Source organism: Callospermophilus lateralis, chromosome 13 (assembly GCF_048772815.1).
Source record: "Callospermophilus lateralis isolate mCalLat2 chromosome 13, mCalLat2.hap1, whole genome shotgun sequence".
NCBI lineage: Eukaryota > Metazoa > Chordata > Mammalia > Rodentia > Sciuridae > Callospermophilus > Callospermophilus lateralis.
This window is the reverse complement of record NC_135317.1, coordinates 49,077,957-49,093,424: the sequence shown is the minus strand read 5'-3', so window position 1 is coordinate 49,093,424 and position 15,468 is coordinate 49,077,957. Positions and strand designations below refer to the sequence as shown.

The 15,468-nt window shown below is 33.4% G+C and overlaps 1 protein-coding gene across 3 annotated transcripts in view; it reads left to right on the top strand.

Moving 5' to 3' along the window:
* Hspa14 (heat shock protein family A (Hsp70) member 14) overlaps nt 1-15,468 on the top strand; it is a 30,170-nt gene that overhangs the window by 6,219 nt on the left and 8,483 nt on the right. For all 3 annotated transcript variants that reach the window (XM_076873047.1, XM_076873046.1, XM_076873048.1), the window contains 7 exons: nt 3,691-3,739; nt 3,860-3,965; nt 4,923-5,013; nt 7,065-7,169; nt 8,217-8,378; nt 9,746-9,901; nt 12,194-12,296. In XM_076873047.1, the coding sequence (XP_076729162.1) occupies nt 3,691-3,739; nt 3,860-3,965; nt 4,923-5,013; nt 7,065-7,169; nt 8,217-8,378; nt 9,746-9,901; nt 12,194-12,296 (772 nt within the window). The remainder of the gene's footprint in view (nt 1-3,690; nt 3,740-3,859; nt 3,966-4,922; nt 5,014-7,064; nt 7,170-8,216; nt 8,379-9,745; nt 9,902-12,193; nt 12,297-15,468) is intronic.

Here is a 15,468-nt window from a genome sequence, read left to right as displayed (position 1 = left end):
TCTTTCAAGATAAGGATATAATTAAGAACTGACTAGGAACCAAAATAGTGCATTATGGTTCATATTGATAATCTTTAATATGGTGAAATATTGGCTGTTTTATAAAATAGTAAGTGTAAGTAAATTCTTTGCATTTCATATCATTTGGATTCCTTTGTGTGCACAGGTTATATCTTTAAATTTTGGTTGCCATTGGAACATTTGGGAAACAATTTGGATTATGTCAATTTCCAACTTACTATTAGCTAATTTTGTTCTTTTTTGGCTTTGGTTTTGGTTTTGGTTTATTTTTATTTTATTTATTTTTTGTCTAGCATGTTATAAAGGGCAAGTCCTAGCAAACTTTCCTTTCAGGGAACTTTCCATAGTCAATCACTTTTTCTAAAGTGGTATAAATAAAAGTTCAAGTAGTTAGTGGCATCTAGTGGAAGAGAACAGCTTTGTTTCCTGTTAGCTCTGAGAACATTAGAGGGTGTTGTGGACAGGAACAGCCTGCAAATAGATAACTCCCTTTACGCACAGCCCTTATTAAACACTTCCTCACCCAAGCACACACATTGTCTAGTGTGATAAGCAACCCTTCCAGTTTACTTCAGAAGGAAAGTCATTACTTAAAACCGTCAGTGGTTTACTTAGTACTTTCAGAAAATTCAAATAGGAGTCTTGGATTTAAAAAGTTTCCTGCAGTCAAGAATCTGGGAGGTGGGATGGAAGTACATAGGGAGAGGTTTTGTTTTGTACACTGCAGGTCTGGGTTCATATCTAAATCCCAGAAGTGCAAATAGATAAAGAAATACAAAAGTAGGACCTACCTGAAATTGTGAACAGCTAGCTAACAAGCAAGCTGCTCTGATAAATGACTGGTAGATATGTGAACCAGCTGGTGTGGTAGAATGCACTGGAATCTAGTTAGAACTCCTAGACTATCTGTCATGGTTTGTTTCATGGGGCAAATCACTTGCCCTTTTTGTGCCACTATTTGTTTATTTCTTACTTGAGAGATTTGTACTAGATGATTTTCTTCCTAGTAACTTTCAGTTCTTAATAAATTCAGTTCTTAAAAATTAATAGCATAATAAAAGAAAAATGAAAATGAAACCTTAATTGTCATTTTCAGTCACAGCAGCATATTAATGTATGTTTGAAAGACTGGCAACAATTGTATTTTAAGGGAGCACCCTATGGTATTAATGTTTATTAATGTACCCATGAACTTCTAAGCACTGCATCATGCCTACAGATTCCTTACTTTCAAGAAGCATGTGTTAAGGCATTGAAATGGATATATATATATATATATATCTCCATTGTTTAAATTGTTTTAGGCCGTTATGTGGAAAGATGTGTCAGTTATAACTGGCTAACACTAATGTAGATAAATAGATTATATGGGAAAACAGGGAAGTACTTGAAGGAGAGTTGGACCTGTCCCATATAAAACTACTAATTGTAGCAAAGTACATAGGCAGGGATTTACTTGAGATAATAAAGTGCTGAAGAACATAAGTGGAATTAAACTTTGGTGATAGATTGTGAATATCTAACAGGTGAAATAACCATAATGTGGGAATAAAAGTTAAGGGAAAGGTCCTTAAGAAGTAGTAGGAAAATATGCTAAGAATATTAAAGGGAGAGAATTTGTAATAAAGGGAGACCATGTGCAAGAAAGCAAGCTGGGAATCCTACCTAAGCCCCAGGCCCAACCATTACTACTAAAGTGAGAAACTAACAATTGTTCTACCTACCTCACAGGGGTGTTGTGAGGATCCAATGAACAGATGAATGTAAAAGCACTGTTAGACATGTAGGCACTAAAATGTAATAGGAGTGGGGATGGAGACCCTGTAGCACTTGAGTGCTGGTGTGTGCCATGCCTGGGGGCTTGATGACTGTAAGGGTTACTTGAGGAAGAGGAAAAAGTGGTATTACTGGTAAAGTTTGTGATGCAATGGTAGGATTCATGCTGCCTCCTAAAGACCATGATATGAATGAGGTGCTATGTAGACCAGCTTCCACCACGTTTGTTTTTCTGTTAAGTAATTTAATCCGAGTGTGGACAAATAAAGTTTTTACTTGTGTGTAGTTGTGGGTCAGTCCGCTACTTTCTGAAGATATCTGTGCATCTGTGTCACCTCCATTCTCTGCTTTCCATATCTCTGCTTTTGAGTCTCTAGTGTCTTGCCTGTATGTGGCCTTAAGAGCAACATGTGCTTTCTGTTTGCATATAAAAGAGGGCCTCTTTGCATGGCAATTAAGAAATCATTTTCTATTTCTAAGAGATCTGTGAATTGAATAAAAATATCTTTCCTTGAAAATTATCCCAAGTGGTAGATAACCTACACATAGTTGAATAAATTATCTTGGTTGACTTTAATTCTGTCCTAAAGAAAATAGCCAGTGTCAAAGTGTCATGCTGAAATTGTAGTATTGGTGTAAAATCCCACTAGGCACACTTCATCTTTTTTTCCCTAAAAATATTTGGAATGTTGTCTTAATATTGGTTTAGAAAAAAGGAGCAGAGGATTTATTGAATACTAAACTTTGTATTGAATATCTGGATGCCAGCCTTTACTTAACTATGTCACTTTGGGCTGGCTCCTAACCTGTTTCTCCTCCCATTAGTTGATTTTTTTAGGGAATAGAAAAGGAAGAGTAATCTGCAAGTATACTAGAATTATAAGCCAAATTAGTCCATTTTAAACCCTTTTGCCTTCCTCTTATTTACCTGGTTAAAGGTCTTTATATGTTGTGTAACCCACAATGAGTCAATATTAATTTTTAGCTCTTAATATACAATTTAGACTGTTTCTGTGTATAATAGCCATATCTACTTGGATGACTACTAGTAGAGATGCTAATTGATTTCATCTTAACTTCTAGATGAATTTAGCTAAGGATCAGAGATTCTCATCCCTGCAGGGGTAGAAGTATAGTGGTCATTTACAATATTAGTGGTGAAAGGCCGAGGGGATTTGCACCTTTTTGAATTATGAGTCTGCCCCTTTCTGAACCTGTTTATCTCTAAAATAGTGGCCATCAAATGAATTATTGGGTCAAATAGGTAATAAATGTGAAAATACTCTGTAAATTGATATAATCTTGAGCAACAAAACAGTCTTTGCTTTCCTGTTTTCTTTGCCATATACATTTATTTAGTAGTCTGAATGGGATATTATAGAACTGTCTGTACTGGATATAGCAGTACTATCTTTCCATATACAAACATTTATACTTTTGCTTGGTCTTTTGATTTGGGGTATTGATTTTTTTGTTCAGAAATCTAGCCACAAAGGTGATGTTAGATCTTTGCCCTTAGTTTACAATGTTATCTCCTTTGTCCTTTTTATCTCAGTGGCTGGGTCTTCAGGATTACAGGCATGGAATTGTAAGATATAAAATCATTGACATTATGAAAAACTGCCTCAAAATATATTGGCAAGATCAGAATAAGAGTTATTTACTTTCAAATGTGGAGCTTAGTACTTTAGTGGAATTACTATAAAAATTTAAATACTCCATTTAATTCTGTTTTCTGTAATTGAAAAAATTTTTTATTAAGCAGTTTAATAATTTTGTTGATATTTTAATATTTGTCCAGTGATATTGAAAAATGTAGTGATCTTTAAATTTTACGTATCTACAATACTAATTTTAATAATTAGCTATCTTTATATTTCTCTTTATGGACAGCTCTGATGACCCACAAGCTCAGAAATACATCATGGAAAGTAAATGTTTAGTGAGTATGGTTCTCTTATTGCTTTCCTGTCACACAAAGTAATTGCCAAAGATCATGTAATATTGATATGAAACTATATTAAAAAATTATTGCTCAGCACAATTATAATTTCTTTTCTAGGTTGTTGAGAAAAATGGGAAATTACGATATGAAATAGATACCGGAGAAGAAACAAAATTTGTTAATCCAGAAGATGTTGTCAGACTGATATTTAGTAAAATGAAAGGTATTGAACAAAAAGAGAAAACAATTAACTTTAAATGATCTTTAAAAAGTTGACCTTAAGAAAAAGATGACATACTTTTGGCTTTTGGGAGAAGCTGAGTATACAGCTGACTGTAGAACCCAACTTATATTATAGAACTGGTTTTGGCCACTAGCTCACTTTGTAACCTTGATATTTAAATGACTTATCTTCTGTGACTTTGATTTTCTTGTTATGTTCACATTGAGTATCCTTTATGTGAAATGCTTGGAACCAGGATTGCTTCAGAATTCAGAGTTCCTCAGATTTGAGGATATGTGCAGAGGTCTTGGAGTTGAACATCCCCAATCCAAACATCTGAAATCTGAAATGTTCCAAAATCCAAAACTTTTTGAGCATTGACTTAGAGAATTTCATATTTTTAGAGTAGGCCTGTCCACACTGTAATGTAAATGGTTTGGGTTAGATGAGCATTTTCAGAACTTCCTAATAGTCAGCAGTCAAATAAACATGAATGACGAATATTATATCTCTTAAGATTATCAGCACACTTTGAACAGGAGTGTAGGCAGATCAAATAGGTATGAACAAGCTGGGAAATTCTGGAATAGATTATTTATAAGGGTCATTTATGAGTCTGTGAGGTGGAAGGCAGCCCTTGTATTGAAATAACATGATGGTATATCTTCACATTGACTCATTAGTAGCTCGTTCTCTATGAAATTAATCTAATTTGGAAGATGGTTGAAATTTGGAGGGGAGTCAGGCTCTTTGAAAAGTGGCTAGTTCTGTGTCCACAAGCTATCACCAAAATTATACTTTATGATTTATAAAATTGACAGGGTAAGGCAGTCCAGTGAATTGGAATATTTGTTTAGTGAGATGATCTTTGGCATAAATTTAAAAATCTCAAAATATTGCTTAATATTTTTCTTCTCATCAAAATTTATTTTTCTTTCTTTTTTTTTTAATGTACAGAAACAGCTCATTCTGTCTTGGGCTCAGATGCAAATGATGTAGTTATTACTGTTCCCTTTGACTTTGGAGAAAAACAAAAAAATGCTCTTGGGTAAGTATACTACAGAGTTTATCTTATATGCTTAATTAGGAGAAATACAAATTTCTTGGTATCACTATAGAGTAAAAGGTAAAATTGTATTTCAAAATAACTTACCTGGAGCTGGGGTTGTGGCTCAGTGGTATAGTGCTCACCTAGTGCAGGTGAGGCACTGAGTTTTATCCTCAGCACCACAGAAAAATAAAGGCATTTTGTCCACCTCCAACTAAAAAAATATTAAAAAAAAAAAAAAAAAACCTTACCTAATAAATAATGTTTATAAGTACCATCGTATGGCAATAATATTTCCTTTTACAAAATATCAAGAGAACAAAAAAGTTACACGTGTGGTACCCTATTAGCTGTTTTGATTGGAAATGTTCTTAATTACTGAGTTAAACTGATGTTTATGGATCACTTTGCCTATTTCATGTAATTAAGGTTTATGTGGGAATTACATAGACTGTTCAATTGTGCAAAATTTTCTGATTATTTCATCATCTTAAGTCATAACATCTAAACAAAAATAGTTAACATTTCGTGTTTATGGATGATCATGAGAATATTTGGGAAACATGCCTTTGCTTTTTCATCAGAGATTTATCAGGGGCTTTGACAAGCATGGAAGTTGCTTCTGAGACAGAGGATTGCAACATTTACCTTTAAAAACTGTGACCCTAGATTTTAAAAAATTGGAAAATTCCAAACTGTTTTATGAATTTATATTAATGTCTTTATAACATTTTTAAGCTTGGGTGGGGCTGGGGTTGTGGCTCAGTAGCAGAGTGCTTGCCTCACACATATGAGGCACTGGATTCAATCCTCAGTACCATGTAAAAATAAATAAACAAAATAATGATATTGTGTCCATGTATAATTAAAAAATAAAAATAATAATTTTAAGCTTAGATTTTTTTTTCAGTGTTTATTGATTACTATTTAATTCACATTGTATTCAAGTTTGAATACATGGAGATAAATAAGACATGGTTCTGACCTCACAGAATTAGCAGGACAATTAGGGAAGAGTGTGATCAGTGTTTTGAATTGTGAAAGTTCTGAATAACACATAGGAGGGCATCTCTTCTAAACACTGAGAGCCCAAAAAGAATTCACAGAAAAAGTGAACTTTTTTCTTCTTAGCATAGACTTTTTTTTTTCTAATTTTGCCACTCTGATGGTTTTTTTTATACCTTTATTTAATTTACTTATTTATTTTTATTTAGTGCTGAGGATCAAACCCAGTGTCTCACACATAAGAAATTAACTTCTGGTTTTGTATGTGCTTTAATCTATATAGACTGTGTTGTAGTAACTTGCATAATACATAGAATTTCTATATTCAGTTGTCTTAAAATTTATTATAATTCTTGATTTATAGGCAAGTGCTCTACCACTGAGTTATAACCACAGCCCAGCATGGACATTTTGAGTTCTTTATTTTTCTTACTTTGTATAAACCCATAATATTTTCTTTGTCAAGAAAATGAACTCTGGGGGCTGGGGATGTGGCTCAAGTGGTAGTGTACTCGCCTGGCATGCGTGCGGCCCGGGTTCGATCCTCAGCACCACATACAAACAAAGATGTTGTGTCCGCCGAAAACTAAAAAATAAATATTAAAAAATTCTCTCTCTCTTTCTCTCTTTAAAAAAAAAAAGCTTTCTCAATCTCAATATTAAAAAAAAAAGAAAATGAACTGTGAACACTGTCACTGTAACTTTGAATAGAAAGTGAACTCTTGAAAGAGTCCTTTCCATTTCAGATGTTCTACTTTTCTTGCACTTCATGTCTGCTTCATGTCTACTTGTGAAATCTTCCTTGCTATTGCATACTTTTTAAAAAAAATTTTTTTTTAGTTATACATGGGCACAACATCTTTACTTTGTTTATTTATTTTATGTGGTGCTGAGGATCAAACCCAGGGTCTCACACGTGCGAGGCGAGCACTCTACCACTGAGCCACAACCCCAGCCCCTATTGCATACTTTTTTATCAGAGCTTTTCTAAAGGTGTAGGATTAAACATTGTGATATTAAACTCATTGAAAGCAAATTGTTCACAGAGAAGCAGCTGGAGCTGCTGGATTTAATGTTTTGCGTTTAATACATGAGCCATCTGCAGCTCTTCTTGCTTATGGAATCGGACAAGACTCCCCTACTGGAAAAAGGTAAAGACCATATTTGCAGTAATAAGTTTTCTCAGTTTTGAGAATTTTTTAGATTATAGAAATAATGTAAATAGGGATTGTTATATAATGCAGTGATTCCTCACCTTTATGGAGAGAGAGAATACACCTCCCACCTAGAGTTTTTCAAGTTATTGAGAAAGAGATAATTGGGAAAGCAGGGAAAGGACATAACAGGAGGGGAGATTGATCTTTTCTGCACTTCTCTCTATTGGAGGAATATTGGAAAATTACAGGTCCAGCCCAGTTCCAATGGAAGCTATGACATTGTTCATTTTACTATGAATTCCAATTATTAGACATGCTTAGAAGAAGTGATTATATTTTATGTATGGTTGTGTTGGCAAGAGATAGGGAGAAATCTAGCCTGAAGATCTGAGAAGATTTGCCATTCTTTTGATGGTGAAATAGTAAATATATACTTACTACAATTTAGTTGTCAACATTTGTCTTAATAGGTGTGATGATCACAAAACTTTAGAGAAATTAATTGATATAATATATTGTGTTAACTTTCCTTAATGGTTTCACCTCATTCAGTTTCTCATGTTGAAGAAACTAATATGTATAAATCATTAGGAAATTATTTTTAGGCAAACTAGATGAAGATAGAAATATCAATAAGTGTGAATTTTGATACATAAGAAATTAACTTCTGGTTTTGTATATGTTTTAATCTGTATAGACTGTGTTGTAGTAACTTGCATAATACATAGAATTTCTATATTCAGTTCTCTTAAAATTTATTATAATTCTTGATTTATTTTGAAAAGTAGTGTTTTGGACTATGATTACTCAGAAAAATATAGTTTTACTAGCATGATTATATAAAACATTGGCCTGAATTCAGAAGCACTAAGTTAAAGTTGGATTATATCTAAGGGACTGTAGACAACTTATTCCCTCTGAGATTTTCAGTTTCTTCATTTGCAATTTAGAGGGATTAAGTTAAGTGACTTCTACCATCCCACCTGGCTTTAGAATGTTGTGATTCTCTGATAGCCTACTCACTTTATCTTTCTCTTGAAGCAATATTTTGGTATTTAAGCTTGGAGGAACATCCTTATCTCTCAGTGTCATGGAAGTTAACAGTGGAATGTATCGGGTTCTTTCGACAAACACTGATGATAACATCGGTGGTGCACATTTCACAGAAACCTTAGCACAGTATCTAGCTTCTGAGTTCCAAAGGTGAGTTTTAATGGTCTAGATAATACATTTTGATTGAGGCTGCTATTCAAGTATAAAAAATTTTTTCCTTAATTTGCTTTAAATTACTATGCTGCAAATGAAGATGGGTTTTTTCAGTGCATGGGTACTACCAATAGGAAAGATGGGTACTAACTTATGTACATTTGACTTGGCAGGAGATAGTGGGGTCAGGGAGGATCCAGCCTGAAGATTCAAGAAGATTCCCATTCTTTTTTTTTTAGTTGTAGATGGAATACCTTATTTTATTTATTTATTTTTATGTGGTGCTGAGGATCGAACCCAGCACCTCACACATGCCAGGCAGGCACTCTACCACTGAGCTACAAAACCCCAACCCCAAGATTCCCATCCTTTTGGTAGTGAAAAGTTACAATGTCCTGGGATGAAAAGGCCAAGCTGCCTAGTGTAGGGTACTGGAATTTCTCACTCAGTGCAAAGGAACCAATAGCCACTGAAATGTTTGGGTCTGGTGATGACTTTATTGTGTTGTTATCATCATATCCCAGTGAGTTAATATCTTTTGGAGTATTTATTTTAACGAATCTACCACAAAGAATATTTGAGTCTTATTACTATATGTAATAACTCCATTTAAAGTGTTGATCCTATTTGGACATATCAAAAGTTAAATATATTACATGTTTATTATATGTTTATGTATTATACTTTTATTATATTGTATTAGACATTGACAATCTAAGGAAAAAACAAAACTATAGTTGAAATAGCATTTTCACTAGTTCACCACACTCATTGGTTGAAAAAAAGGTAATTTCTCACTTGTTTAATGAAGATCTACACTGCTTTATCATTTTAACAAAGCAATTGATCAAACAGTTTTAAAAATTAATGAACATTGGAGATAGGGGAACTTTAATTTTACATATTTTCTGTGTCAAATTTCTTTCAAGAAGCATATTTAAGTTTTGGGGTTCTTTAAATGCTTAAAAGATAGTTATATGCAATTAAAACAGTGGTTATGTTGTGATTGTAAAGGGTGAGATAGGAGGCAGACCCAATTACATAAATCTTCAACCTCTATCTGTCTCACCTGCAAAAGGATATCTATTCTACATTCTTCAAATTACTGTCTATTATTGTGGTTACATAATACACTAATTCAAAATATTAAGTAAATTGGTTATTTCTCAAATGGACCCTTCTCTTAATTGCAAAAAATATCCCTAGGAAAGTTTAGAGGGATTAGAAGCCAAATACTAACATCTGGTATGTAATATTGACTCATAAATTTATTATTGCTCTAAGAGCAAATATTAGGTTTTAATTTCATTAAATTCTAAATGACCCAGTAATTTTAAATTTCAAAGGCTATGTTTTTAATTTAGGTCCTTCAAACATGATGTGAGGGGAAATGCCCGAACCATGATGAAACTGATGAACAGCGCTGAAGTCGCAAAACATTCTTTGTCAACTTTAGGAAGTGCCAATTGTTTCCTTGACTCCTTATATGAAGGTCAAGATTTTGATTGCAATGTGTCTAGGTAAAACTGAAGTTCAAAAAACTTTAATAAATCATTCCAAGAGCATCTTATGTGGGTATGATTTTCTCACCTTAAACTTTTTTGTTTGTTGAGGTTTATTAGCCATCTATGAGAGGGGAACTTTACTGTCCTTACTTTTGGGGTTCAATTTTTGTCAGACTAAATAGCTGTTCCCAATGTAATTACATCAGCTTTGATTGCTTGCCAAGTTATTTTAAGTTACAATTAGCACTGTGTAGAAAAGGAATCCTAGATCTTTTAAAGAAAGTTAATGTGGAATTTGAAATTTGAATTTCTTTTTATTTTTTTATTTTTTTGGTACTCAGGATTGAACTCAGGGGCACTTGACCACTGAGCCATATCCCAACTCTATGTGGAGCGTCTCCTGTTTCAATATTACTTAATAGTTAGCATTGTATAGCAAGCTGTATTTTAAATATTTGGATTAACTAGTTGAATCCTCATATCAGCCCTAAGAGATAGATACTGTTATCTTTCTCATTTTACACATGGGAAAGCAGAAACAGGTTTCATTACTTGCCCAAGGTGATACAGTTAGGAAGTGATGGGCCTGGGATTCAATCCAGGCACTTTGAGTCTAAAATTTAGCTCTTCAACTGTTAACACAGTAGTAAAGATTGATGTCTCTCTTGTTTTTGTTTACTCTGCCCATCATTAGTATTTTACATCTTTTATTTTTCACTCCGTACTGGTGATTGAACCTAGGGCCTCACACATCCTAGGCAAGAACTCTACCACTAAACTACACCCCTAGCCCTAGTATTTTGCATTTTAATAGCTTTTATGATACTTAGTGAGATAGATTTAGTGTATATAAAACAGTTTTTAATAGCCATATCTTTTACATAATCTAAGACATTGCCTATAAGTGATTGCATTGTACTTTGGACATTGCCCCAGTCTTTCATATTGAGTGTTTATTAATAGTAATAATAACCATCTTTAGTTAGCCTATTGAAATCTCCCCAGAATTTGGCAGGTGACTTTCAAACAGTAAAGCCTTGAAGTGTTGCTGCATTGTATAATTTTTAGGATTCTACTCACTATGTTTGTTTACCTTCTTTTTCTTTTTTTCTTTTTTCTTTTTTTTTTAAAGAGAGAGAGAGAGAGAGACACAGAGAGGTTTATTTATTTATTTATTTTTTAGTTCTTGGCGGACACAACATCTTTGTTTGTATGTGGTGCTGAGGATCGAACCCGGGCCGCACGCATGCCAGGCGAGCGCTCTACTGCTTGAGCCACATCCCCAGCCCCTGTTTACCTTCTTTTTCTATCTCTTTTTCCTAATTGAGTTTTAGTGCTGCCTAATACAATAGCCACTAACCACCCATGGCTATTTAATTTAATCAGGAAAAGAATAACATTAAAAATGCAGTTCTTTGGTGCCACTAGCTACAGTTCGAGTACTTAGTAGTGCTATGTGGCTAGTGATTAGCTGAATGTCTGTTGGGCAGCACTGTTCTAAGGTAAAAACACATTTTAAGCCATGCCCCAAAATACAGAGACAATGTTAATTAAATTGAATAGATACTTCTTTGTGGGTAGATTATCTATTTTCAGGATGCCCTGAAATTAAGTTTGTCAAAGTACTCAGTATGTGTTTGCTTATTAATATCAGCAATTAATTAAGAAGAGGGAATTTATAACTTTTCATTAAGTAAATTAAGTTCTTAGAGTATGTTTAATATCTGTACATAACATGAGTTTTAAAATCATTCATCTACAATTAAGAAGTTCAGTATGAGATTATGGAGTATATTTTCATGAACATGAATCTTTTTAAAAATTTTATTATACACTAGTATTCAAACTTCTTAGTGCATAAGGACTGAGGTACAACTGAGAGTATAATGAAAAATAATAAGAAATAATTTTAATGCTTTAACATACAAAAGTAGCAAAAATTTCCTAATGATGATTTGATTAGGGTCAATAGGCTTATTGTTGTGAATGCTCCAATTTGGGTATTTATTCTTAGATTTTTTTTTTTTTTGAAAGCTTATAAATAGACCATAGGCATGAGAGCTTCCCACCTGGATTTGACATTAAATATTTTTATAAACATCTAGATGAATAACTTAAATACACACACACCCATGACATTGCACTGTTTAATAAATACCCTACTCTGATTGTAAACCTATCATTCCAAAGCTATCACATTAAATTTTGGCATTGTTCTTCACAAAAAAGTAAGTTTAATTACACTAAGCCTTTATTTTTTGTGTTTTTCTTCTCTATGTGTGTGTTCACATATGTACTCATGTACAGAGCAAGATTTGAGCTTCTTTGTTCTCCTCTTTTTAATAAATGTATAGAAGCAATACGAGAACTCTTAGATCAAAGTGGATTTACAGCAGATGATATCAACAAGGTAATGCATTTATATTTTCTTTTATTTTAGGAATAGTTTCAGATTTGAAATTTAGAAAATAGCTCTTGGTACAGAAAAGTATTTTTATGCTTGTACTTTCAGAGTTTTTATTAATGAATAAGTAAGCTTTGTTGAACTTTGATTAATGACTCGTGATCTCTAATTGTGGAGATAGATTATATATATCTATATCTATTTATCTGTATATATGTATATATTTTTCCCCTTCCAGTTTCCCAGAAAGGAATAATTCCTTTCTAGTATACTTTTTTTTGAAAGCATGCTATGTGCCTGGCACTGTTTTTAAGTACTTTACATACATTAACTTGTTGACTACTTATCAACAACTCTGTGAGGAAGGCTCTGTTATATATCCCCATTTTATAAGTGGAGGCACTGAAGTACAGAAATTGAGTGACTTGCTGATGCAGTTAGTAAGTAGTAGAGCTAAGATTTATCATTCCTGAGCCTGCCCTTAAATTATACACCATACCACATCTGTTTATTTGCTTAGGAAAGAATTTTGATATTTTCAAAAGCGTTCAGATTGTTTAGTTTTATTTTTTCCCCCAAATTATTTCTCTCCATTGATAATTTTTTATAAACTTAAAATATTTTTTAATAATTTCATTATTAAAGTAACAATTATTCATATAAGAAAATTCAGAAAATACCAAAATCCAACCCATATTATATTACAAAATATTTTGAATTTGTATGCATAAGTTTGTTTGCTAGCCATGGTTTTTTTTGTTTTTTCTAATAATAATAGTTCAAATTTTGTACGTACAATAATACAGTCAGTTTCTTTCTCCATATGACTGTATAATTCTCATAAACACATTTTGAAATAACTTGTTAATATCCTAAGAAAGGAAAGGCACCATGAATTTTCTTACTGTTGTTTTGTGGACACATAGGTTGTGACTTTTCCTCCCCTGTGACAGAATGATGCCTTTGGACATAGGCCTGTACCATATTTGATATTATCTCTTCCAGTAGATTCTTACAGTAAAATTACTGGGTCAAAAGTATAAATAGTTTAAGACCATTTTTACCTCAAATTACTTTCTAAGAGACTTGAATTAACTATTCATGCAACTCTGTAACCTTGCTGACACTAAACTTTATCATTTAAAGATAAATTTCCAGTTGCTTGTTGAAATAAAAAAGTATCTATTTTGTTAATTACTAGATTATTATTATTATTATTATTTTGGGTACCAGGTATTGAATTTAGGGGCTCTCGGCCACTGAGCCACATCCCCAGCCCCATTTTGTATTTTATTTAGAGACAGGGTCTCACTGAGTTGCTTAGTGCCTCACTTTTGCTGAGGCTGGCTTTGAACTTGAAATCCTCCTGCCTCAGCCTCCTGAGCCTCTGGGATTACAGGTGTACACTACTGCTCCCGGCTAATTGCTAGATTAGTTTTTAAATGTTTATTTGATTTTGTATCTCCTTGTGTATAAAATTCATTTTATCTTAATCTAATTTAATTTAAATCATAATACTTTTAAAAACATTGGGTGGATATTTTATATAGTCAAGAGTTTTAACTATCATTTATTATAATTTTCTTTTGAGACATGTTCCTTACTGTTTAATTTTGACTGTTATGGAAAAGAATATTTGAAATACAGAAATTTCATTTGTCATTTTAAATCTATTGATCTATTACTCTGATTTCTTCAGCTGCTTTGTTTTACTGTATGATAAACAATAATGCTATTTTAACTTATCTATAGTTTGAAAGTTTTTATATTTTTAGCTTTTTTGGTGTATTCTATATGATGGAAATTTCTAACTGGTTTCTGCAAATCAGTTCAATAAGTTTTGGGGACTGTTTTGACACTTATAATATCCCAAGTATTGTACTAGTTGCTTAAAGGCTAATGATGGGTGACAGGAGAGAAGCATGAGAATAATAGTATAAGACAGCAGTGGAGAAGATGTGGCCTTAGACATCACCTGCCTGAACCGGAGTCCTCCAGTTCTGATAGTTCTGGACTAGGCAAATCACTTTATTTCCTGAGGCCTTTATTTCTTATAAGAGAGTAGTAATACTTTAGAAGTAAGTAGTATAACTTATTAAATAAGATTATTACAAGTAATAAACAATATCATTTATAGTACAGTGTGGGGCATACTGATCAATTAGTGTCAGTTGTCTTCCTAGGACTAAGAACATTGTTAAAGATTCCCTCTCTGGGTATTTCTAAAAACAGGCTTTTGAGAATTTAAAAACATGAAATTGTGCCTTTAGTTTGTTTACTTTTCTATAATAACTAAACAGCCCTCAATTTTTGTGGTTTTCTAGAGCAAACTTTTTTTTTTTTTTTTTTTTCCTCACTTAGGTTGCGTTTGGTAGGTGGCTGGAAGTCTGCTGCCATGGTTCTGTTCCCTTTGCTGCTCAATCTCAGCTCTAGGATATAGGAGCAGCTATCTGGGACATGCAATTCTCATGGGAAAGGGCAGGAGGGACAACACTTAAAAACACACATTATTTTTAAAGCTTTTCTTTAGATATGGATGACAGTGTGTTCATATTCAATATCATGGCTAGGCCTGACAGCCAGGCAGGGAAGTATCCCCTACCTACAAAGTCAGATAATAGGCAGGGATGGATAATCCTCTTACAGCAAAGGGTAATGAGTGATTGGGCTTCACATGCACTAAAACATTTAATCTTCACAAAAGCACCAGGATGTAGGAACTAGTTATCTGCATTTTCAGATGAGGAAACTAAGGTTTCTCCAGAGGCTAAGCAGTTAGCTCACAGCTATAAGGCTAGCATGTCAGGACTGAAATTCAGGCAGTCTGCCTCTAGAAGTTGTGTTCTTAATGCTTGTGCCTATTGCCGGCTAGTTTTAGTATTTATAGATGTAGTCTTAGGAACAATTATTTTTTCCAGAAGGAATCCTCTGTTCTCTTGCTTCAGAAGAATGGGTTTGATTTCTGGCCTGAGGACAGAGAGCATCAGGGTTGAATATTCTCTTGAATATGCATTTTCCCTTCTTCCCCATGTTTTCAGCACCTTGTGACTCCCCTGCTAGCTGCTCTACATTTGTTTCTAAGTTCCCATAACTATGGAATAATGTGCTGTAGCCACCTATCTGAGTCAAGGGAGAGGTCTTAGGGGTCCAGTCACTCCATGTGAAAACAACCCCAGCC